This window comes from Accipiter gentilis, chromosome 18 (genome assembly GCF_929443795.1).
Source record: "Accipiter gentilis chromosome 18, bAccGen1.1, whole genome shotgun sequence".
NCBI classification, from domain to species: Eukaryota; Metazoa; Chordata; class Aves; order Accipitriformes; family Accipitridae; genus Astur; species Astur gentilis.
Genome location: NC_064897.1, coordinates 7404284 through 7429738, shown reverse-complemented (window position 1 = coordinate 7429738; position 25455 = coordinate 7404284). Strand labels below are relative to the sequence as shown.

Here is a 25455-nt window from a genome sequence, read left to right as displayed (position 1 = left end):
ACCAATGACTTTACTATGACAATTCTGCTTTAGAATAAAATATGTGGAAATAATGTGACCACTCTCAGTTTCTCTGTCAAGTCTCGCTGCAGACTGAAAAATTCAAATGGCTTTAATCCACCCAGTCCAACAAACATTAAAGGTTTGATAAATAGATAAAAGCCAGCATTACAAATAATTTATACTGCTGGTTGGCACCTTGCACCAGGGTAGATGATCCCCGCTTATTCACATAGATGTTACAAGATTCACAGCATGTTATGTGTACATAATGCATCGTGAAATCAAAACAACGGAAAACAAGGGCAAGGGGGAGCGAGGTGCAAAATCTCTGCTTTAGATTTCTTGTACTTTTTTTCCAAGAGCTTCTTAGCTGCATTTATTCAGTGAAGTAATTGCTAAACTCATTCTTTTTTTTCAGCATAGTACAGACATACTGCTGCGCTCTCGCGGCTCAAGTCTACCCCTATATAAAACAGGCTTTTTTGCGTGTGTGTGTGATTTGGGTTGGGGTATAACCCTGAAGCACTCTGTTCCCAGGCAGAGACACAACGTTCTGGCTATAAACAGGGGCCTCGCCACTGTCACACACTGCTCTATGAGATGTATTTGGTGGATGTATTACTCTTCTGGTGGGGGTGTTAAAGAAGAGCCATTAGCAATGCATTCAAAATTGGATACAGGCAACCTGCAGTGACACTAGATGGCACTGAAACATTAGCGGAGGATCCAAACCCAGCCTGCAGGCAACACCTCATGACCAGCTGCACTTCTGCATTACACGGCTTGGGACTGTGGTGTTTCAAGGTGGTTGCAGATGGTATCTTTATTGATCCTGAATAAAAGAACTAACTTACGGACCCAGCACGAGGAAGACTTGGAGACTTAGAGTTAGGATCCCCGTGGTCTGGTCTGTGGTCTGGCAACGACTGTGCGTCTGACTTACACCAATTATACTTAGGCAGCCTTCTAGGAGGGGTGGTGAAGTGTAATTATTGCAAAATGCCTTCTATTCCAGAAAGGCAGCAGGGCTAGGAGCATGTATAATCATTATTTTTTTACAGATAACATTTTCTGAATGAGGTTTCAAAGACAGAGGAGGTATAACAGCTTGTTTACTGAGCCTTTGTGTTCGCAGAGCTTCGATTTCCTACAGATTTGTGTCCGACTTCCCGTAAGTATCCCCTGTTGTAACAGTGCTGGTTCCTGGAACTTCTCTTCAACACAATGACAGGATTTCCCAGCACTTCTCCCTACCATGGTGCCCCTTCTAGCCTTACAGCCCAAATCAGTTCTCTCCACTGTAAAATGCGCAGCTCTTTGTATGTCCCATATTCCCTAAAGGCTTTTATTTGGCCCAGCTCCTGGTCAAGGAGCAGCATATCCTTACAGCGATGCAGAAACAGGCGTGTGCTCCCTGCGTGGTCAGCACGCTCATGCCGCTCAGTGGGCCAGCAGAACTGACCAAAATCACATTCTCCTGCTTTTCCCTCACTGGTAACACTGACAGGGTCTCACTCTGTCAACTGTAGCATGCAGAAGCAAATACTTTTGAGAACCTTGCTCCTCCGCCTACCTCAGCTAATGTCTGTTAATAAGTTGAAGAGCTAACAAACAGGGGAAGAGGACACCAGCTGGAAGACAGGCAGACCAATGTGCAGAGACAGACAAGGAAGCGGCCACCTCATTGTCTTGGCAAATGTGGTTAAAAAATGACCCTACATCGTACAGAAACAAAACATGATGCATGGTTTGGGCTTTTCAATTAAGTAAATTGATCACTCAGTCTTTCTTTTCTCTATGAGTTTGTGCTGTTACCAGTCTGCGGGTGGCTCAAGCAGAGTGGGAGTCAGAGGATTCTTCTCAACATTTTGAAGGTTGTCTTCCTGCAGCACAGAGACGGGGAAGCTACCTGTATGTGATGGATCTATTTGTTTCTGCAGAGGAATGTGAAAGCAGTGATGATATCTGAGGGCTAGATCTTTCTGCCAAGGCATTTCTATTTATTTCTGTCATCTCTGGAAAAAAAATTCCAACAATTATCTAAAACAGCCCTTAGTAGGAAAGATTTTGAAGATGGAAATCACTGCGGAGGCTGAAGGAATTAAAAAGGAGCAGCAGGTCAGCAAGGAAGGAAATACGTGGCAGCCAGCTAGCTCCGGTGGAATGCCATCCGTCTGCCTTCTGTAAACAGAAGGATGATCAAACTGAATTGCAGTCTCAGGTGACTTTGTCACTTTTCCCTCAACACTCACTGCCTTGAAAAACCCATCAGCATATGATGCTGCTTGCTACAAAAAGCTATTGAGATGTATTAATTGTGAAGAAAATGTGGCTTCAGCACACAAGCTCATACATCAAATGAGGTTTACAGCTTCATTAGGACTGAGCAATACCACCAAGAGCAACTTGGTATAATTGACCCTAAACTTTGCCTCTGAGGTAGAGCAAATACACAAATGCACAATTTAACTTGGACCAGCCTAAGCAGTCAAGTAAATGTACCACAACAGAGATGGAGACTGAGCAGCAACTGAATCAAAACAGTAAAAATTGTAGTTCCAAGGGTATAAGAATCTGACCTTTTATGTTACGTGGTAGCAGGATAAGTACTCTTGCTGTTCTTGGTCCACATTGAACCTTGCACTTAAACATAAACCCTTTGCTTCTTATCTTTTGTGTTACTTGCAAACAAACAGCCAAAGTATTTTCCAAATATCTGCAAAAACCTATCTGAATATTCCCTAAAACTGACAATGAGCCCGAGTCCTTCATTCAACTCCCACCAGGGGTGGGACTCCTTCTCTGTGAAATGCGGTAAGGGCTCTGCTCACATTCTGCAAGATGCTCACTCACCCTGGGTATTCTGTGCAATCACCGAAACGCTTTTCCCGGTACATCACGCTGGTGATGAATGGGAGCGTTTTATAGTCTCCAGGGGAGTTCAGCTGCAAAGGATTCTCTCTGAAGGCAGAGATACAGACAATTCTGGTCCTGCAAGCTGGCCTGCTTGTCAGTAATGTCTGCATCACAGCAGGATTATAGTTGTCTGCCAAAATAACCTTATAATTCACTGCTCAATTACACTCAATAATGGGCTATTGCCCTTCTTGGGTCACTCATCTTCCAGGTGTTTCTTCGTGAGCCCCAGGATTTGCCTGAAGCCAAGAGAATGGTCAGTCTGCTTTGTGCAGTCCATTTTCCCTGAGGTGACTGTTAGCATTAACTTTCTATTCAGCAGGAGAGCACACCCGCTATAGGCTTTTTGTGGAGCGGTCACCTCTGTACCCTGTCAGAAGGGTTGTTTAGTCACTGTTACATTAGAACTGTGTGAGGACCATTTTCATATCCTTCGGGTTTTCCTTCTGCACAAAGAGCCTGTGGGAGTTTGCTGTTATGGTGACTCTTAACACCTACGAACACGTATTTCTCTTGGGACCACTGCAATATCACTGCTACAGTAGCAGCTGCATTTTGTAGGACAATTCCCTCATTATTTCCTTTTAAATTGCAGTACTATCTATAAGCCACAGTAAAGTGTAAAGAAGAGTCATAATGAGGTGGCTGCTCTACAAATGCAATGAAAAGACAGTCTATTGTCCAAAGAGCTAAATGTTTAAACTAATTAAACATATAAATCATAGGGGTCATAAAAATCTGGTTTTTTCAGACTATTAAGTTAAACTTCCTGTGGAAGACAATTTTCCTGAATCGAAACAGCTTGCTTTAATCCATCCTTCTTGTTGATATGAATACTGAGTGGAGTCCCTGCAGAAGTGGGCCCAGAATACCACTCTTCTCTGTTGCTGCTAAAGAGCTAAAGAACATAATTTACATTTCTAAATCTGCTGAGAAGGTGTGACAATGGTTTCCATCTAGTGCTTCACTATAAAGAAGAGGGAGATAGAGAAGGAGGAAAGTGAAGATGCTGGGTTTGATTTCTCTTATTTCTGTATACAGAAATAAATCCAGTAATCCTATCCATGAATTATTCCTGATTTGTGCTGACATAAGTGAAAGGATTCAGATTCTTCAGTCAGTGCATTTGTTCTTTTAGATCCAGGAAAATCTAAAATTCAAAAGTCTTTTATACCATCAAGAATAAGTCACTCTCCATCTCTACAGTCTCCATTTTATTGCTGCTGGTTGTGAAGGATCTCTGATCACAAGGATGTAGATGAGGCAAAGGAATGGTTTACATATTCTGTTTTGGTTGCCTGGACTATTTCAGGGTAAAATGAAAATTAAATATACTTACAATGTGCACAGCCCAAGTACAGACAGATAGAGCTTATATTCCTGAGTACAAATAATACCTACAAAATATACCAGGTATGTAACTGAATCAATCATCGCTTGTGCTCTGTATTACTTAATTGGTGGGAAAAAAAGAGAATTTTTTGGAAGACCTGTTTCACCACTGTGTTCTGCTTGATCATTTTCCATAGGCTTTTCCATTTGGGTTTCCAAATGTTTCTCTGGAATAACAGGTTTCCTTGTGTTCTGCACATCATTTTCTGTTGTGCCTGTGGAGGGCACAGTGGGAGTCAGTCTTTCAGCCAGTTCGCTTTTCACTTTGTCAGCCGTATCTTTCCAGATATTTTCTGCAATAATAAATAAATAAAATGATAGGGTAAGACTGCAGACTCTTAGCAGCAGATAAACACATGTTCACCACAAATTCACAAAATATCAGTTGAAAATTTTGTCTGGGATCTCACAACCACCATTGATGCATTCTTTTGCTCTGAAAGGGAAGTGCACTATGGTGTGGTGTCAGATACCATAACTATTTTGCCGTCAGTAGGGAAAAGATATTTCTATGTGAATCTTTAGTACTGCCAGTCTTCTTGCTGACAGCTGCTATAAAACACAAGTAATGCATTTCTAGAGAAGTGAGAAATAGTGGCTCTATCCAGCACATTCCAGTGACCATCCGTTATCTGCACACTGGGTACTATCACCTCACCTTACTTCAGACAGATGATATTAAATATAAAGAAACACCAAACACTAATATAACTGCACTTAGTTCTCCAGGTAGCACATGCTTACGAATATTCTCTTTTTTCTTTTCTGGTGTAGATAAAAAGCCATCACTCAGCTTCCTTGAAGTCTGTGTTTTCTGTTTTGCTCTGTATATTTTTGGTTCCTGGATCCATGCATGCTTCATTGCTTCATCCGGAGTCATGCGCAGGGCAGGTTCCCACCTTAAATCCATGGTAGACAAATAGTTATTCAACTGTTTCTAGCTGAAAATTAGTTTAAGTCAAAAGATTCAGTATTGTCTTCTGAAAGTCAGTTCATGAGGATATTTTTTGAAACAAATGAATTTTAATTGAAAGCAAGGAAAAATCTTACGCGATCTTCTCCTTCCTTCAAAACTTTTTATTTACTTCAGCACTGTGTGCTTTGCTGATCAAACCCTCGCAGCATCAAACCATTTCTAATATGCAGTTCATGGTGTTATTTGAATATTTGTTTCAAGGTTTTCACATTCTGACAATGCAAGCTCCAAGAAAAGGAACATAAATGGGACATAGGGTAATTCATTAAAAGATATGTGTTCCCTAATTTAACTGCATCTGAAACTACTGTAGAGACTTTGTGTAACAAAACTCAAGTGAGATCTTATTATGGAAATGAAAGGTGATTTTTTTTTTTTTTTCCCCAAAATCTCTACATTGACTTTATCCTCTCACAGGTTTCATTCACTCAGTTCTCCCACCCACATACTCACAAGTACCAAGTGTTCTGGCCAAGACCACTTGTGTGTCATGCAAAGGACAAGGGTCGTGAGCTACTGAGTCGTCACCACATCTCTGGAGTTCGTCTTGACTGGTGATGACATAAACTAGTCTTTGGACAGATCTTTTACATCCTTTAGGAGTCACCTGCTGTTTGGGCATGGTCCTTCAGATCAGAACCTTGCTGACTTCAGTCTCCATAAACATTAGGCAAGGTAGCTATTCATGGTCTGGTTTAACTTGTGTTTTGGAATATATGTTTGTTTTCCTTTCAGGCTAACAGGAAAATGAAGGGCATATGTGATATTCTGCAACCTTGTTGCCATGCAATTGAGATTTTTCAGTGCTGGTCACCTGTGCTGTGGTCTCCCCAGGGTGCAGCTTTCCTGGCTGTGACACAGACAACACACTCCCCAGTTTTACAGGTGGAAGCAGTGTCCTTTGTTACCAATACGTACCAGTCTTTCCACCCCTGTTCTGCTTTTTCTTCCACTGCTCAAACACACGTACATTTCCATTCATACTGCATTCATACCGCATTCATACCAAACCTAGTATTTCTGTAACTAATTTCTATATCAGTTGCAGACTATTTTGTTCTGGTTTGTCTAATCTCAGTGCTGTCCAGAGCTGTACAAGAATAATGTAGGAAAACAAGCAGATTCTTGTCATCACAAAAGCAGAGTGAATTATTTTTTTGTCTGAGGTTTTCATCCACAAAAACAGGTCTCTACAAGTTGAACAAAACTATTTGTGACATCATGGCAAACATATCAGGCGGCTTTGGACAGACACAGATTGGCAAATGAAAAAGACAAAATTATTTTTGTAACAAAATGAGTTTTCATTTCAAACCTTACTTCATTCCTTTGAAAATTTAACAATCCCAACATAAAACATTTTTTCCTGTGTGACCTGAAATGACTTGTTTACAATTCTTTTGCTTCACTGAAATTATTTTCTAAATGTTCTGATTCAGCCAGCGAACCAAAATGGATCAATGGTTCATACAGATTTAGCAAGCAGAGAACATTAAAAGCAACCTTCTTGTGAAACAGAGGGATGATTTTTTTTTTTTTCATGTAACTACAAGTTAGCATGGATTTCTTTAGGAAAGTACTACTGAACTGTTAGAAAGAAACTTACAGTCAGCTCTAAATAAGACACAAAATATTAGCCTTGCATAAGATACAGGTAACACTGGAAAAGGTATGGAACCAGCTTCTGCTGCCATACCATGGTACACATTAGGATCCAAGCTCACCCCAAAGCATTACTGCATCTATTGAAGAGTATTAAAGTATTTAAAGCAACCAGACAAAAGTTTGTTCCTGCATGCTCAGTCTTTTAGTTTGATGGATGAATAAAACTTCTTCAGTAACCATCTCCCAAGCAAAAAGACCTACTAGTAAAATGACACCTCACATCAGCAGGGTCCATGGAGTCCCACCCTGTAAAATCCTTAGTGACCTGACCGCCTTGGAAAAGACACATGATCATGTTTGAGCCATGAAATAGTTTGCTTCTCCCACAGTACTTCATTTATTAAAAAATGCCATTTACTTTGTGATCGCAGATGACACGCTGGTGACACTAAATCACGTCTCTCTCCCCCCACACAAACACACAGACACTTTGCCGCTGACGCTCTCACCGTGAGTGTGGTTTGCTATCGGACCAGGTTGTCCCAAGAGGCTGTGGATCTCCCTCTTTGGAGATACTCAGAACCCAACCAGACAAGGTTCTGAGCGACCTGCTCCAGGTTTGCTCTGCTTTGAGTGGGAGGGTGGGCTAGATGACTTCCAAAGGTCCCTTCCAACCTAAATTATTCTGTGATACTAGGTAAAAAGTTCCTGGCATAGAGGAACTGTGGGATTTCTACCTTGTGTGAAGACAGTTAACAGTTACATGTTATTTGCATTTAGCAGTTTACAAAAATGTGCAAATCTTCGATTTCCTTTAAGAAAACAGCTGTGGCCACTTGTCATGATAGCAAAATCCTTGACTGGAGTAAAGTCAACAATTTATCCTAGAAATGACAGGATCTGAGACATATTAGACCCTTCTGGCCTTCTGAGGTCTGGTGATTTATGAAAATCTATTCCAATCAAGAAAAATACTGTCTATCAAATAATTCTTGAAATGTGCAATGTGACTGCTGTCAATGAAAAATAAGTATAACTATGATAAAGAGAAAAAGGGCTTAAATCAGCATGTACTGTACAAGGTAACACTCTGGTAACTGTGCTAAGTAATTCTCCATGCTAACCACCACAGTCAAGGAGAAGCAAGGACACAATACCATTGATTCTGGGGTGGAGACATGGCTGACTGTACTTTGCCTTTTATCCTCTGCTAAGGGGGAGGCGTATGGTGTATTGGAACTAAAAAGAGTTTAATCTCATCCAAGGGAATGTGCATGCAGAGGGCAAATCTTTGTAAGCAGATATTCAAAGCAGCAGAACTGTTTTCATACAGATACCACAGTGTATTGCCTGATTGCCATTTCCAACGCCTAGCACAGAAAATACACTCAAGACATTCAAACCAGCTAAGTCAGCTCCAAATACAACTCCTGCTGGAGGAAATTGGAAGACTTTCTTCCCACCGGAGTGGGAGTTAGATTTAAGTACAAAACCAAACTTTGATATCCAGATATGCACTGCCTTGGGACAGTGCATTGCCATTACCTATGTTATCTGAATGAACCTTTATCTGATAAAACAGAAAGGATTTAATACAAAGGCCTCAATGGGTAAAAAACATTTAGAGTTTAGTCTCCAGCATCAGAAGAAGATCTGGTTTTAGATATGATGATGTCAGCTTTCTTTTGTACCTTGGACTAATCCCATATAGTCTTTCTGTGCATTGATTTCTACCTGCAATAAGCTATGAATAATAGTAATAGTTATCCAAGTGCTATCAAGTGGAAAAAACAAACAAACTAACTAACTAAAAAAACCACCCCAACAGATACAAAGATTTTAAAGGCACAAGAGAATGAAAGCAAAGCCAAAACTAGCTTGCTGCATATAAGTCAAAACTATGAACTCACATTAGACATCCTTTCAGAAAGTCCAAGAAACCAGCATCATGGGTTTTCAGCACTGTGCTTAGATCCTTGGAGTCTGGACATCTCTTTTTTCCCTTGCTGTTAGTTATGGATTTAGGAAAACCTTTGGAATCTTAAAAAAAGAAAAGAAAGATATGCTCAAAAAATTATGTTAAAAATCCTCACCAAATATTTAAGAGAATTGCAAAACCAGTACCCATATCCATCCCACTAACTCCGGGTTTGCCCTGTTGGACTGATAGTCTGCCAGCGTTGTGGCAAACAATTGGTTAAATCCTGGCGACTGCATCTTACACTGTGTTTTTTTGTTAATTTTGTGTAATTTCCAAAACCACATTATGCACAGAGGAATGACCTTAATGTAAATTAGTTCCCAAAGCCCACTGCGTCACTTTTAGCAATAATATTTTAAGAAGTGACAGTGGAATGGATTTCCCTATCCCTTTGCTATCACCTTGGCAATGAGAGGCCCACAAGACATGACGAGCACAGCACCAGGTTCATTTGTAGGCCTCATGTTACCCTTCTGCTTCTCCTCAATACCTCTTCCTGAAAGAAGTTTTGTCAGCTAAGAAGCAGCTAAGGTTCTCTGGCCCTACTCTCTACCAGTGCTATTAACTAGTGATTAACTAGCAGGAGGGAATCCGGCAAGGACAAACAATCTGAAGCAGTTACCAAAGAATGTTCGCTTCCTTGATGCAGCCTGGATAAAATCAGCTGGTGGAAGACCCAATACCTTCAACATAGAAAATGAATTCATGGAGTTACACCTCATTTCATAAACATACATAACAAATATCAGGAGATCTGTGGTATTTCACCCTCCATTTCAAAAGAAGTTGAATGTCGCAATTCACTGCGAAATGTCTACAAACCATTTCCTCTTGTGCTATTTATTGTGGAAGGAATGGTGGGATTCCTTAAAGCTGTCTGCACACACAAAATGTGATCTTATAAAGGATGACACGGGGATCTTTACTACCACAGAAGCCTCTAAGAACAAGCATCTCTGTTAATGACAGCTGTTGTAGGAGTCACATGGAGAGATTCTGACTTTGAAAAATCTTATACAAACTAGCATGGCACTAGAAGGATCAGAACCTGGGCCTGAGTTCAACGTCAGGTTGCAGTTTAGTGATTGGTATGGAGTAAGTAACTAACTTGCTTTCATAGGTCAGTTTTGCACCTATTCTAACATTTCCACCGGGAAAGTGATCTGGGGCTGGAGATATCACAGTACATTCCTAAAACTCTTTGAAAAACATTTACAAAGATGATAGAGCCAAGCCCCTTTGTAGGTGCAGACAATGTAAGAAGTGGCAACATCCACAAGTTGTGGCTTGAGAAGTGCAGGGTGACTATTAGGAAAAACTTTTTCACCAGGAGAGTAGAGCAGCACTTGAGCAGGTCACCCAGTGGGTTTGTACCTTTGAAGTTCTCCAGATTTGCTAGACAAAGCCACAGCTGACTCCTCAAATGTTAGAAAAATATCTCTATCAGCAAGAGTTAGGACTAAAGAGAACCAATTTGACCAACGCATATTTGATTTCTAAGAGAAGAGGAGACTGTTATAATTTGGATTATTTTTCCTTCCCCTGAGACATGCTTCTGTTCTAACTTCTCTGTACAAATTCTGACCAGTTTAAAATATGTTTCCTTCAGAATGAAGACAGTGAGTGTACAAAGCAGTGTTTGGCACATAAAATGAAAATAACAGTTTTGCATTAGAACCCATCCTCTCAAAGAGCCCTCTGGCTGTAATAAACCTCCCTCTAAAAAGCCAGCCCATAGACAAATATATTTCATTATCTCTTGAGATTTCTCTTTGTTGCTGGCAGTGTAGTTTATCAAATGAGTATGCAATTCAAAAGACAATCCCAAAAGTTACCTCCATGATGCAGGCAAGTTGGTCAACTTCATTTTCCCCTGGAAACAGTGGGTAGCCTGTGTAAAGCTCAGCTATGATACAGCCTAAGCTCCACATATCAACAGCCATAGCATAAGGATGACCAAGAATCACTTCAGGCGAGCGATAAAAACGGCTCTGAACATAGGTGTACACTATATCAAAAAAGAAAATTAGACAAGAAGCAAAATATCATAATTGGGACAGAAACGTGGATTCCAGATTTCAGAGAAAAGTGAAATACATTTTCAGGCATCATATATCTACTCTATCCATTAGCTGACATTGAGGGATTGCTCACAGAGGCTCTGAAAACCTTTTCTAATCCCATCCTAAAATCAATGGGTGATATGCCTTCCACTATTCCATTTGGAAATTGCTCTTCAACAAGCTTCCCTGAAAGAAATAATTCTACTAAAGCTGTGATTCAGCTTACTCCATATTAATTTTCCGATTTGGAGGGCTTCCCCTTGCATCAATCAATAGTTCTTCATTATCACAGGCTTGCACTGTAGGAAATACTGGTTTCACTGACAACTAGGGAACATCTCCTACTGCCTTCTGATTTCCCTGTTAACACATTATAGCCCCACAGCAGATGTCAAAAGATCTCATTCCAAGATTGGGACTCAGCATAGTGAGTAGATGAAATCTTTCACCTCTTGTCATTCAGACAACTGAACAAGGTTACAGCATGCCAGCTCTTTTATTTTCTTGTTCCTTCTCTCTCTGACGGTCACTTTGTTTATATTTCTGCACTTCTTTGCATCCCCGCATACTCAACATCTTTCTGGAAGGAAAGCGCCCTGAAAACTAAGCGCTGCACAGTACGTGATCTCACCAAATCTGTACAGTTAGAGAGTACCGTGGCGGCAATCTGTGCCCTTGTGCATTTGACCACCTGCATAACTGTCGTCTGCTTTTTGTCATTCTTGTCACAAATAAATACCTGACTTCTTGTTTTCTACTCTCTAATCCTGTACCACTTTGAGGGTTGTACCAATTCTTGTTTCAGCTGACAGAGTCTCCTCAGTCATGCTCCATCTTTCTTTTCACTTGTTTTGTGTTTCAATTTGTTACTCTCCACAAATATTACAGGCTACATCTCAGACTACATTCTACTCAAACATGGGCAAACCTGAAGTGATCATGCACTCCTACAAAACTGGGATGTAAATCTAATGGTCTGAATCCCAAAATGTAGATGAACATGTTTGGCTCAGCTTAAATAACAATCTTCCATAGGAAAAATATAAGCCATTTAAGACTAGTTTTGTTTTTCTAAATTAATAAAATGCAGTGCAGCTTTCTTTCTTGGGTTTTGTTTTTTTGTTGTTATGTTTGGGTTTTTTAACAGATGATATTTACATTCCTAATGATGACTTCATTCTTGCTTTACAATATGTCTATTAATGTTAAGATTTATTGTTAGGTGGATTTTTATACATTCATTTCTCCTTTAAAAATTTTGTTCTTGTTATGTCCTGCACATTCTACTTAAATCCTCAATAGAAAAAAAAATAAAACTGACCTTAGACTTTCTAAACTAAAAGCATAGTTCCCATTTCCCCTGTTGTATTCATCCAAAAAGTACCAATTATAATTTAACCATCCCACTGAGAAAGGCTCTCTGGACCAGATAACCCCCTTGTTAAGTGAAGTATTGGGATTATTCTCATAGGCCTATTTTGGCTAACCACTCTTGCAAACGCAATTCTGATTTCAACAGGAGTAGAGGAGCTGATCAGGCTTGGGACAAACTAAAAGCATGGTAATAGCTTACTTGTCTCCTACCAGTATTTGTTCCACAACCAGTGGCTGAACAGTTCATCAGATTCTAATTAGGGGCATAGGTCACTATGTTAGCTCAATCAAAGAAATAGTTTTTCCACATTATTTAAAATTAAGAAAGCTTATTAAGAAAATTACATCAACTTGACTTTTCTGCAAACCTCTTTGGTGTTCATAGCAGCTTGATCCAAAGTCAATAACTTTAACTGAACCTTGGCCTTTGTGGTATAATAATATGTTCTCCTAAAGAGAAAAAAAAAAATCACAGGGAAAAAAAGGGGTTTAACACCACATAAGGTTAGTGAACACTTTGAAAACCAAGCAATGCATAACACATTGGGTTTACAATTATCTGCATAATAAAAGCTTCAAAATACAACTTGCTTGGGAATGCATTTGCTAACATGAGTAGGCATCCGATAATGTGCAATGAACCAAAGCAGAGGGGAGATTTGTAAAGGCACCCAGTTTGAAGGTTAGCTAGACGGGGACACCAGCGCCTCACGTACAAGCCAAGCCACTGCACCACTGCACCACTGCACTGTGCAGCGTGTGGTGCTGTCAAGGCAGCAGCCAGCGAGAACCCTTGCCATGCGAGCAGAGCAAGTTCCCTGTACTCATTGTGGTTAAGCCAGTAAAAGGCAAACTGCATCTGGTTGCATGCTGTGCTAAATTAACCGGAACCATCCTTTTGTAACCACAGAAAGCCCCATGAACGAGTCCTACTTCACAGTTCTTCTTTCCACTGCTTTCAGCTTTCTCCAGATTCTCTGTAAGCATCTACCTCTCTCCACCTCACAACTGTGCGATGCAGAGATCCCAAGGTAGTGATGAAGGGACATGGTAGGGTCCTATGGATTATTAGCTGGGTGCAGATGGGCACAGCACTGTGCGCCTACAATTCCAGCTTGAGAAGTGATTCTTAAACAGCTCGCTCAGGCATATTTGCACTGATGAGTAACCATAGCCTATTAGCTCTCTTCTGCAGAGTTGAATTATATCCTCATTAAAAATCTATCTAAATCAAAGATTTCCTTTGATTTCCTTCCTGATCATACAGTCGTCTCTACTTCTCAGCAGAGAGATGGCTACCTTTATCAACCAGTTTTAAAGTGATGATACGTCAAAGCTTTGAAGGACTGAGCAGTTCCCAGGTTGATGCCAAATAATGACAAAGTAGTTTCTTGGGTAATTAGTGGACTCATAAGGAAATACTGTGAGTGACAGGAGGGAGAAGCTGCTGCTGCTGCTGAAAGTCAAGGAAAGGTCTGACTTCCACTACCCACGTGTTCTTATGGGAAGAAGCATCCTCTCTCTGCAGCTAGCTATCCCTTCATGCTCACGATAGGACTCTGTCACTAATACCGAATCTCTCACAATGCAAGGGAGCGAATTAACTGCAAAACCAGGTGCTGGGGGTAGTGATTACCTCCAGAGAAACTCCATACTCTACCTTATGTTGGGAAGTATCATAGGAGGCAGATGGAATAATAGATGCAAGTTTCAGGCAACATAAATTAAATTCATGAAACTGTACAATTGTAGAATGAGAACAAAATTCTCTCTTAGTTAACTCACTAAATGTTCACTAATACGTTACTCTATTTAAATACAGACTGCACTCATTCATCTTGCCAACCTCATTCTTTGTTGGTGGCTGCCTGGAAACAGATTTCCCATTGGGCTAATTCTTTCTGATTAAGATATTTTGATTATCTGGCAAACCTCACTTCTCACTGCAAATTGGTCTGGCAAAGATGTTGGCAAGACAATAGGTACAGACAGTATGTGACTCTTCAGACTTCTGAGTCAAGATACATTACACAAAGTCAGAGCAGAATTTCATCCTTAGCATTTTTACTTGAGAGCTTATTTATTTATTTATTGGTTCATTTGCAGTTTTGAAAAAGAAATCAAGAGAAACATTCACCTGAAATGAAAACAGAATTAAAATACTTCAGAAACCCCAGAAAATTGCAAAAAAAATTAAGACTGGGGCTTAAGGAGAATGGAAATGTTTCACCTAGCATGAATGATTAGCAGAAATAGCAGCAGGAACTGGATCACATACGTTCCTCCAGAAACAGGTGAGCACCCTAAATACTGTATTATAGAATTGCTTTGTCATTTACTAGGCTACTTAAGTTTATTGTTATGCATATGAAATTAAATAGACTTAACAGGATAACCTGAAACAGGCTGCCTTGTGAGTATCTCCTTGCATTATAATGTCCCCATATTGAAATACTTAATTTCACAAGTACTTTTTTCTTTCTCTAAGCAAAAAGTCATTACCTGAAATTGATTCATACTTGCATAGGTTTTGGCAACCAGATAATCTTGTATAATACTGCAGTGAATGAACTGAATCAACGGAAAGAATCACTCGACTCTAGTACTAACACACTCTGAAATAAATGATAGCTTCTGTACAAATACCCCACTGGGTTTTAAGGATTCTTCTGAGAGTTCCTCTCAATCAATAAAAAATAGGATGAAGCTAATGTATTCTGTACAGAATAACAGGTTATGAAATGACTGTACTTACAGGCTTCAGATCACAGTGAATGATTCTTTCCTGGTAGAGCACTTGTAAACATCTGAGCACACACTGAGTGAAGTGTCGAATTAAAGACAAACTGAAACCTTGGAAATTGTTCTTTTTGATCAACTCATACAAATTTATTCTGCGGGGGTTGTGGGGGTGGAAGAAGAAGAAGACAGAATGCAAAAAAGAGATTAGGGAACGTACTTTTAAAGGCATGGTTAGTTTATAGTGTATTTAGCCTGTTTTCCTACGAGAGGGAGGACGCATGCAGAAGAAAATGACTTAGCCGTTTTCCTCCTTGAGAATGCTGTTCTGCATGTAATCTGCACAAACATCTCCCCGAGCCTCCAGATCTAAAGAAGTCATAATGTCAGTGGACTTGCTTGCTTGCTAAACCCTGTGCTATGTTACGCAGCTGTGCTGATTTTCACCAAGAACAACTATCACCCAGGAACTGCGAGAAATAAATTTTCTTTAGTCTCCTTCCGCTCTCTTTTGTCTTTGCTTTGGCACCTTGTGTAAATCCTTTTCATCTAAAGAGTCTTTAATCAGCAGTAAATCTTTCTAGACAAACACCCCCACAAATTCAGGTCTCTTTAGGTTTTTACGCCCCTCCTCCCACCATCACCTCTCACCAGGGCATTACACCATCTCGCTAACTTCTGCCAAGCACGGCTGGCGACATGCGAGCGCTGCCCTGAGACCCCCAGGGCCCCGACGGCCCTGCCCGGCACCCTGGGGTTCCCCCCACCTACCCACACCCCAGCACCCCACCTCAGTCCCCCCCAGGGCCATCAGCGCCTGCTCCAGCAACCCCACCGCAGGGCTGGTCTCCGGCTCCCCACAGCCCTGCTAGGGGCCCAGCCGAGCCTCAGGCCCACCACCCAGCCCAGCCTCGGCCCATCCATCCCCGTCCCCAGGGCCGGGGCTACCCCGGTGCCCCCCACGGTTGCCCTGGTCCTGGCTGCCAGGCCCTGGCCTGATGGACTCCAGGGAGGCCCCATAGCTCCCAGTGCCAGAGCCCCAGGGACCCCCCAGCCTGGTCTGCGCCCCGACCAGTGCCGAGCGCGGTCATTCTTGGGAGGAGGGAATGGCTACGGAAGGGATGCGCGAGCACGTCCTCAGCGGCGTGACCTCGGGACGTGTCCTCGGCAGGACCGTGGGTGCCTGTGAGGAGGACACGAACCGCGGCAGCCTTCTACCTTTGCTGTCAGGCCCGGCCCGTTCCTTCAGAAGTAAATGAAGTTACCAGGACTCGATGGGGAAGAGAGTTCACAAATTAAGGGGTTTTCACTGTGTTTTAGAAGCAATGCAAATTTCACCAGGCAATGAATTTTATATGACAACCAGTCTTCAACCCTTCTATAAAGAGCTGAACACGGTGGCTATCCTGTGAACGTTTTCCTATGAGTTTCCACAGAGGCTTTCTGAAAAGACTGGTCTGTGTCTTCTCTGGAGAGGAGTCAACTCTTATCCCTGTGTGTCTGTAAGCGACAGACTCACGTGCAGCAACACGATGAATTTAGGTCTCTTTGAGGTCAAGCCTTCCATATGATGATGAATCTTCAGCAAGGGCTATAACACCTGCAGCAGTAGGGGGCTTTACTTTAAAGGATGGGGAACTGTGGGTAACCTCCATAATTCCAGTTTGATGCCCTGATTACAAGGAGGCTGGTGAATAAAATGATCTGACTTCTATAAAATTTCTCCTAAATTTCTCCTAAGATGTGTCCTGCAGCACAGGTTCATAGAAAGCAAGAAGAAGCTATCTTTTTAAGTTATTTAATATTATTCATATTTATATACCCTAATGTTTACCAGTCCTGAATTCATTGTTTTACTCTTTTCGCCATAGGTCTTTCAGGGAAGAAGACTTCAACACAAAGCACAGAAAATAAGGGTGGATCATGTCATTGTCTGTGTGAAGTCTGAACGGAGCCCTTTTCAGTTCACCTTTGGTAATCAAAGGCTCAGTTATGCAGTCTTTACTTAGACAGTATTCCTTTCTTCTAACATTGAGCTGCAAATTCTTCCGAAGAAGACATAAAAATTAAAGCTTGTAAGGCAGAAGATCTACAATGCCCCTTAAGATTTGTGTAAAGGAAAATATACTTTACCCCAGCAGTTCAAAGGAAATACAGAAGTGATTGCGAAAGTAGAAGTATTCCTTCATGTGGATGATATTGTGAGTATCGTCTTTGTCCTTCTTCAGGAGAGCATCAAGGATCTTCACTTCTACCAAAGCCTGGCTGTGAAATCTAAAACATCACATGACGTAGGAATAGTAACATTAACACAGTCTAGCGTTTGTAGAAATACGAATGCTATAAACACCACAATCTTACTGTAAACTGACCATGTGGGACAATGATTAAAAATTTACCATTCACCCCTGTTAGCTACTGTAACTTTGATTCATTATGTTGTTTCCTAGTCTAAATATACTGGCCTTACATAACACTTAAGAGTATAATTTTGACTTGTCTGAAAAAATGTTTTAATGAAAAAGTTTCAAATGAGAATCCAGACTAAAATCCTAGTGCTCTCAAAGTCCATAGGAGTGCTTCTGTTTACTCAGACAGGGCCATATTTTACAACTACCACAGTAAGACAGTCAGTTTTGAAGAGCATCTTTACGTTTAGTGTTCACTGAGAGGAAAACGGAACAGCTGAAACTCTGTTTCTGGAGTCAACAGCATCATTCTCATCTGCTTCATTGACTCTGGTTCAAGCTAAACTCAACTGAAAATTTGCAACCGGTCACATAACAAGAAGAGGTTGCTTAGGACCATAGTGTAGAATTTTTCATGTTAAAATGAGAGACTGGAGCCTCCCAGCATATTTCTGTGGTTTTGGAGTCTTGTGGGGGAATGTAGGCTCTCAGCTCTCAGTCATGCAGGGCTGGTTACCGGGGCTGCGTATTAACGGTGTTGCTGATACAGAGACCTCCTTGTAAGTTCAGAAAAACTGTGCCTGCTTTCATAGACTGTGTCTCCACTGGGTCCAGGCCAATTCTGAGTCCCTGACATCACCTTTCCTCACTCTGTTCCCACTGTGTTTAATGAAAGTCTGATGTACAGGGGCTTTGATTTTGCTTTGTTCACGTTATCCCAGATTGTCACTGCCTATATAACAAAGAGCTGATTGTACTGCTTTAAAGTCAACAGATGTCTTACCTTTTCTTATTCCTTATTATTTTCAGTGCCACTAATTCATTGGTTTTATGATCCAGGCATTTAGCCACCTGCCCAAATGACCCTTTCCCAATGACCTCCAACACTTCATATCGGTATGCAATATGGTCATGTAAAACCTTCAAAAGGAAACAAATAGCTCAGATTCAAATAGTACAACAACGATCAGGCTTTGAAACAGTTCATGTGTGTGTGAGTTTACGGTCTATGAAAGATGTTGGACTGGTAGCAAGTGAAGTCTCCATTAAACAAGGGCGACAGAGAAAATAACAAGTGCTTGCCTCATTAATCTACCTACCTTGCATCAGTCCTGAATGAGATGCAAAATGGGTCTCCCTTTAGGATTCTCTGCTGAGCTTTGAAGTGATGGGTACTAATGTTTTCACCATGTGAATATTTATCTTCTAGAAACAACATTTATCTCACACAGATCACTTAAGAGTTGGCAGACAGTCACTACAAACTTATTGAGCTGAAAATGAATACCATAATTTTTCCACTTACCTTTAAGTAGGAGCCATGCTCATCATCGTAACAATTATTATTCTGGGTTTCAGGCAAACCTTCAATCTTTTTAGCTTCCAGCCCAAGAAACCATAGCTCTGTATAATTGAAAATTTCTTTTTGCTCATAGACCGTTAACTGGTTTCTAAAATTTTTCAAGGCTTCTAAATCAGAAAACAAGAATATAAAACCAAAAATCAATAAAATGTCAGAAACCTGATGGCAGATTGCTTTTACAATGGAACATTTTACAGTAGACCATGCCACTTCAAGCAGGAGACCGAGTAGCTGGCTGTTAGAGGTCCCTTCCAACCAACATTTCTGTGATTCTACAATGTTGACATTTTGCACACATTTATGTTTCTTCTTTCTTTCTCTGACTTACAGTATTATGTTCAACAAAGCATTCATCATCTGTTAGCAAGACTTTTAAGAGAGCTTAGGTAAAAATTATTTCATTCTGAGCAAAGTTATGTACCTAGATGTTTTTGAAAATCCCATCTGTTATCTATCTGCTTCAGCAAGCTTCATAGCTTACATTAAAAAATTGTATGTTTTTATTGGTTTGATTGTCATGTTTATAAAATGGCAGTAAGCTTTAGTTAACCAAAGCATTCAAGTACTTGTTTTTCTGATAGAAAATGTCAAGTTTAGATGCATGAGGATAGGAATTAAATGGGGCCCAAATCTGCCATTCTCCTAGTTCTGATTCTTCCTGCATAGAAATATTTCAGCTACCCTAACACCTCCACTTATATCATTTAAACCTAGATAAATAATCAGACGGTAGCATTACAAATCAATGTGTTCTCTAGGCACACATGTGGGTGTTTTTTTGAGCTGTGGCAGATCTTCATCCACTAATGCAGGGATGCTAAATCACTTCAAAGCAAAAGGCCACTACTTTTTTTTTTTTTTTTTCCTAGACTCCTTCTAAAAATAGATTAACTCTGCCAGAAAGTTTCTAGATCTGAGAACTCCCAAAATGCAATTTAGCCCACGTAGATAAAATGTGACAGAGCTACAAGCAAGTGGGAAAAGTGTTTTATCACTGTAATAGAATATTGCTGTCACCTACCTAACCTGTCACAAGTCTTAGACAAATATACCTTCTTTTGTATAAGGCATACTTCTCTTATTTATATATTTGTGTTAGTCTGTTCATTCTCCTATTGCGTATGTCCCGAGGTAGGACTTTTAGAAATCACTGAGCCCATCCATATTGCTGTCCTCCAAATTGTTTGTTAAATGTTTCAGTGACCATTTAGCATGGGACCTCTGGTCACCAAGTATCCTGACTGCATACACTCCTTATCTGTGCAGGCAGCCTGTCACTCCAGTCTTTTCAGCATGTTCTGTTATATTCTACCTGAAGCTGTCATAGGCAGTTTGACACTGATGCTGGTGCTTTCCAGTTCTGATGGTTTTGTCTGGGCTCTGGTATCACTTTCAGGAAGACTGTCTGGAAGGTTAAATTGGGAAAAATTGCCTTGAGTTCCATTTTCCTGCCAAGGAAAAAAAAAAAAGGTAAGTTTTGTTTCCAGGTATTTTCATGAACATTCAGCTGATCTGCAATTATATAATTATATACAAAAATATATTAAAAATGCTACATTCTCAAAGACAAAGCTGCAAGATATTTATTTTTGATTTCTTGAGTGATTTCTATGTCAATTTTGTGCTGAGACAGAACAAGCATGCTTGGGGACTAGAATGCCCTACTTACCCAGAGAGTAAGTTCTGCCAATAGCACTGGATGCTATTGGACCATGGAAAGATAAATCTCTAAATAAGAAAAGGAAGTTCATCTTCCAGGTTCATACAATACATGGGCTCTCACTTTCTATAAATGCTACAAACTGCCATGGTTTGGTTAAGTTGCAGTAACTCGCATGAGCCAGTACAGAGGGCAGGAAGGATAGTATAATAGGCATTATCTATCTCGGATTTCTATGTGGGCACATCGCTGGAGAGTTGTGCTAGAAACCTTGAGATTGCTTGTGCAGCCTTGCAGACCTGCAGGGACACCAGCCTGGGTCTGCACACATACCCATGTACAACAGAAACAACAAGTTTGCTATGAATGGGGAATGAATAGGCCTATGTGGGTGCAGGAGCACTAGAAGGAAGAAATTGCAGAAGAAAGGATATAAAGATGTCACCTATATCAGCAGGTGATCAAGTTCCCAGCACATGTAGATTCTCAGGGCTCCCAGAATGGGAAAACAAAGGACAGACCACAGAATCAAGCCATGAAGAGATGATGGAGGGTTGGAGATAAAAAAGCACCAGCTAAGGAGACAGAAGACAATGTGCTCTGGGATAAGGATGTAGAGTGTGGGGGCCCAGACCACGTTCTCCTCAATCCCTTCATTGAGGGGAAAAGACTCAGCTGGAGATGATGCATCCAGTGGATCCATACCTGGCTGAAGCTACAGAGCGAGCTATGGCTTCTATGAATATAGGATGAGGAACAAGAACTGCTGAGCAGAAACAGGATCCATCCGATGAAGCAGCGCAAAAGCGTTCGCAAAGAGCTTTGCTAATGTAGTGAAGGCAAACATCACACCTACCTTCAAAAAGGGCAAGAAAAAGGATTCAGGGAACTACAGGCTGCTTAGCCTTAGCTCAGTCCCTGGCAGAGCTATGAAACAATTCCTCTTGGAAACCATTTCCAACCAAATGAAAGACAAGAGGTTGATTTGGAACAGCTGGTGTGGATTTGCCAACATAAGTTGTGAGCAAATGGTGTCTGAACAACTTGACTGCCTTCTCTGATTAAGTGATTTGCTTGGCTGATGAGAGAAAAGCGGTGGACATTGAATACTTTGACTTCAGCAGGGCCTCTGACACTGTCTCCCACTGTATGCTCGAAGCCCAAAGAGTGAGACATGAACTGGATAAATGGATCAGAATGTGAGTGGAGAATCGGCTGGATGGTCAGGTTCCAAGGACTGTGATCAGTGGCAACTAGTTACTAGCGACATCCCTCGGGGCTCAGTACTAAGGCCAGTACAGTTTAGTGTCTTCACTAATGACATGGACAGTGGATGAGTTCACTCTCTCAAATTTGCAGACCACAGCAGGGTTGCTGTCCAAAGAGACTTCAGCAGGCTGGAAAAATGGGCTACAGGTATCTTCTAAAGTTGAATGAAGACAAAAGTTAAGTCCTGCACCTGGAACAGTATATACCCATGCAACAGGACAGGTTGGGGGACAACTGAAAGGATGCAGCTTTGCAGGGAAGGGCCTGACAACAACCTGAATATTACGGATGCACGCAGGTCGGGGCGGGGGGAGTGTGTACTGCCACACTGATGTAGCAGCGTGCTCTTACAGAAAACAAAACCCAGGTTGTATTAGCAAGAGGAAAGCTAGCGGGGTGGGAGAAGTGATCCCCCCCTCTGTTCAGCATTTGTGAGACCACGCTGGGAGTACTGTGTCTAGTCTGGGGTCTCCCAGTACAAGAAAGACACTGACCAACTGGAGAGAATTCAGGGGAGAGGTCGGGATGGCCAGGAGCCTGGAGCCCATGATGTGCAAGGAGAGGCTGCAGGAGATAACATTTATTCAGCCTGCAGAAGAGGAAGCTTCAGGAGTGATCTTACTGACCTGTAGTTACTTGGCAGGATGGTATAGAGAAAGCAAAGCCAGACTCTTCTCAGAGGTGCATGGTTCTAGGACAAAATGGGTATGTGGCTAATGGATACAAGTTGCAGCACAGGAAATGCTGATTAGATATTAGGAGAGACATTTTTTACCATGTTTTTGGTTCACTATTCCAACAGGTTGCCCTGAGAAGCTGTGGACTCTCCAACATTTGAGATATTCAGAACCCAGCTGGACAAGGCCCTGAGCAACCTGCTCCAAGTTTGCTCTGCTTTGAGTGGGAGGGTGGGCTAGATGCCTTCCAGAGGTCCCTTCCAACCTAAATTATTCCTTAATTTATTTATAATTTCTCATGCCTTGAGAAAGTTCTGATGACTCACAGAAGTGGGACAGGATGGAGACACAAAAGATCAGTCTCTTTCAGTGTCAGAAGGGTACAAAAGCCATATTCAATAACCAGCACATGGTTGCCAAGACAAGAACCTAGGTGATGTGATATGGACTAACCAGTGGGCAATCCCAGTCCACCATGTCCTTGCAAGAAGTCCTGTCTGGTACCACTTGGATACATGCATCTTGGTGCTTGTGAGTTTTGGGTTAAGAATACGTTAGCGTGAGTGAAAATGGGTCTGTTTTAAAATGAAATCGTCTTCCCATACCTGCCTCTAACCTTGCTACCTTCTTTGCAATATTAACTGCTACAAAAGCGGGGCAATCAGGTGTGAGGAGCACTACTTGAACAGCTCAAGTACAGGTCTGTGCTGACACAGGTCAGACCTACTGCTATCCTGCTGAGCCCCAGCTTGAGAACTCCGCTCTGCCCACCCCAATACACACTCCCTCCATTCAGCAGTGCTGTGTTATTTTCAAGGAAGGGTAAACAAAGAAGGTCTCCAAAACAGACAGCGCATAATCATGCTTTCTAGATTGAAATATTTATTGTCCCCTGGCATTTCTAAGCCAAGCAAAAGGCTTTCTTATTGGTGTTTACACAAGCTTCTTATATAAGTATATACATTACATTTAAAGAATAATAATAATAAAAAAAAACCTCTGTAAAATGCTTGGCTCTAATCTTTTCACAGAAAGTAAAACAGAGGGATGGTTCATTTTCAGATGCAAAGCTTAATCATTGGCTTTTGTAGGAGTTGAGTGCAGGTTTGACTTATGAAGGCCACAGAATTGAGCTTTAAAGAAAATTTAAATTATTTTGGGGACTAACCCATTCCACCTCATCATTCATGCTATTTTGCATCTTGTAGCTTTGACCAGTGATACACCCCTCCAACCAAATTAAATAATTTGTAGTAGTAGCAAGCTGCCAGTTTCAAAGTCAAAGTACTTGAGAAGACTCTTGACTTCCCAAACAAAATGCTTTAGGTGAGGACTTCTAATGCAAGAGATCTGAAAAGACTTCATATCAGAGCCCTATGGAACCTGTCAAATCTCTCAATAAACCAACTCCATTGAAGAAGAAGAAAGGTGAAAAAAGCAGTGATCAGAGTAGTGGTGGAGAGTAGTGCAGGTCCCTCATTTTCTGGGGAGAGAAGCAGCAAAGGAAGAAGAGTACAGACAGGGGATGGACACAGGATTTGGGAAAAAATGAGAAAGAAGGAATGCCGGAAGTGAAGATGACTTCAAAAACTTCCTGTGATGTTGGGTGTACATTAAAATATCTGGAGATATACACAACCATGCTGGTAAGTAATCTGTCTATTTAACTGTTTACAGTTCTTCCTATTTTTTTCTCTTTAACTTTATGGCAGAAAACAGAAACTGATACAAATGCTGACACTAAATTATTTCTCTCTTCCCACACACAAACACACTCGTGACACTTTGCCGCTGACACTCTCTTAGCAGTGCTTAGAGAGAAGCTGATTAACCAGGCAAACAAGAGATGTCTAAGAGCTTTATAACTCACCTGAAGAGAGGGGAGGACATTCTGCAAGCTCTTATTTGTTATCTGAGGCAGGCTGCTTTCAAGGGGGAGAGGGTTTGCAGCATCTGCAACCAAACCATGCTTTGCTTGACCTTCCAGATGTGGGAGGGAAAGAACACCACGACTGACTTTCTAAATAGAAAGCACAAGCAAATATTACATAACGACGTAGCAAGCAATTCTGTGTCACACCTTCGAAAAACAGAGGGATTGAAAACCTTGGAAAATCTGTGTGCTTCACTTCTGACACCTAATGGCGAAGGGGAGAAGAGCAGATACTCAACGGCAGCTCCTAGTTGTACTAATAATGGGCAGGAGGAGTTTGTCCAGGCAATCGGGCAGCCTGGCACATTTTAGGGCATGAAAGTTTCCCCACAAGAACACCTTCATCCAGCAGCAGGGCAGTGACTGCTCCAGCTGGAAAAGGTGGATGGGCTTGGAAACCATTCAGCCATTCCAGGCAGCAGGACTCCTTTGAGTGGGGAAAATAAAGCATATGTAGGGTAATAAGCAGGCAGGAATTATAAATGGCAGGCAATATCATTAGCTATTCCCAGTGGTGGAGGAGAAATTGGGACTGGACTGCTGCCAAACACCAGGGGTGGAGACAGTGGGAGGGTCTTTCCTGCACTGGTTTCCCAGTATTCCCCCCCCCCTCCTTCCCCATGGAGTTCACTTTGACCAGGGCCCTTTTTGCACTCCATGTTAGTGAGGAAAAGGCAAGCTCTGTGCAAACGTTACTGAAAAATAAATGCTTATACTCATTTGAAAACTCCAGGATTATTAGTCCTTTCTTTAGACTTCTCCCATTTGTTATTTGAAAAACATTTCTGTGCCACTCAAACTCAGTCATTTAAGGATGTGGTTTTATGAATGTTTGGACTTCTAATATTCTTGGATATCTAAAGTGAGAGGAATCACACTCTTAGCAGCAAAGAAAATTTTCAAGGTAGACTATTTCTTTGGCAAATAATAAAAAAATTATTTGAAATAGATCAACTATGCACTATCAAATGCAGAACAAAGTCCAGACAGTTAAGGCTGCAACCCATAGAAGCCTGTGAAATTTTTGCATGGGGGAAGGATAGAAACATATTCGTCAAGCTTTTGACAACAAAGGAAAGGTTTGATATTTTGTCAA

The 25455-nt window shown here is 41.3% G+C and overlaps 1 protein-coding gene across 1 annotated transcript in view; it reads right to left on the bottom strand.

The window, feature by feature from the left end:
• Nucleotides 1–4146: 4146 nt before the first annotated feature.
• DYRK4 (dual specificity tyrosine phosphorylation regulated kinase 4) overlaps nt 4147–25455 on the bottom strand; it is a 45881-nt gene continuing 24572 nt past the window's right edge. Inside the window, exons 3-14 of the mRNA XM_049822175.1 lie at nt 24297–24446; nt 20133–20268; nt 18764–18927; nt 18242–18378; nt 17183–17323; nt 15066–15204; nt 12679–12760; nt 10709–10881; nt 9496–9556; nt 8803–8932; nt 5056–5210; nt 4147–4604 (exon numbers count right to left, since the gene is read on the bottom strand). Coding sequence (XP_049678132.1) covers nt 4369–4604; nt 5056–5210; nt 8803–8932; nt 9496–9556; nt 10709–10881; nt 12679–12760; nt 15066–15204; nt 17183–17323; nt 18242–18378; nt 18764–18927; nt 20133–20268; nt 24297–24446 — 1704 coding nt within the window. The 3' untranslated portion in view covers nt 4147–4368. The remainder of the gene's footprint in view (nt 4605–5055; nt 5211–8802; nt 8933–9495; nt 9557–10708; nt 10882–12678; nt 12761–15065; nt 15205–17182; nt 17324–18241; nt 18379–18763; nt 18928–20132; nt 20269–24296; nt 24447–25455) is intronic.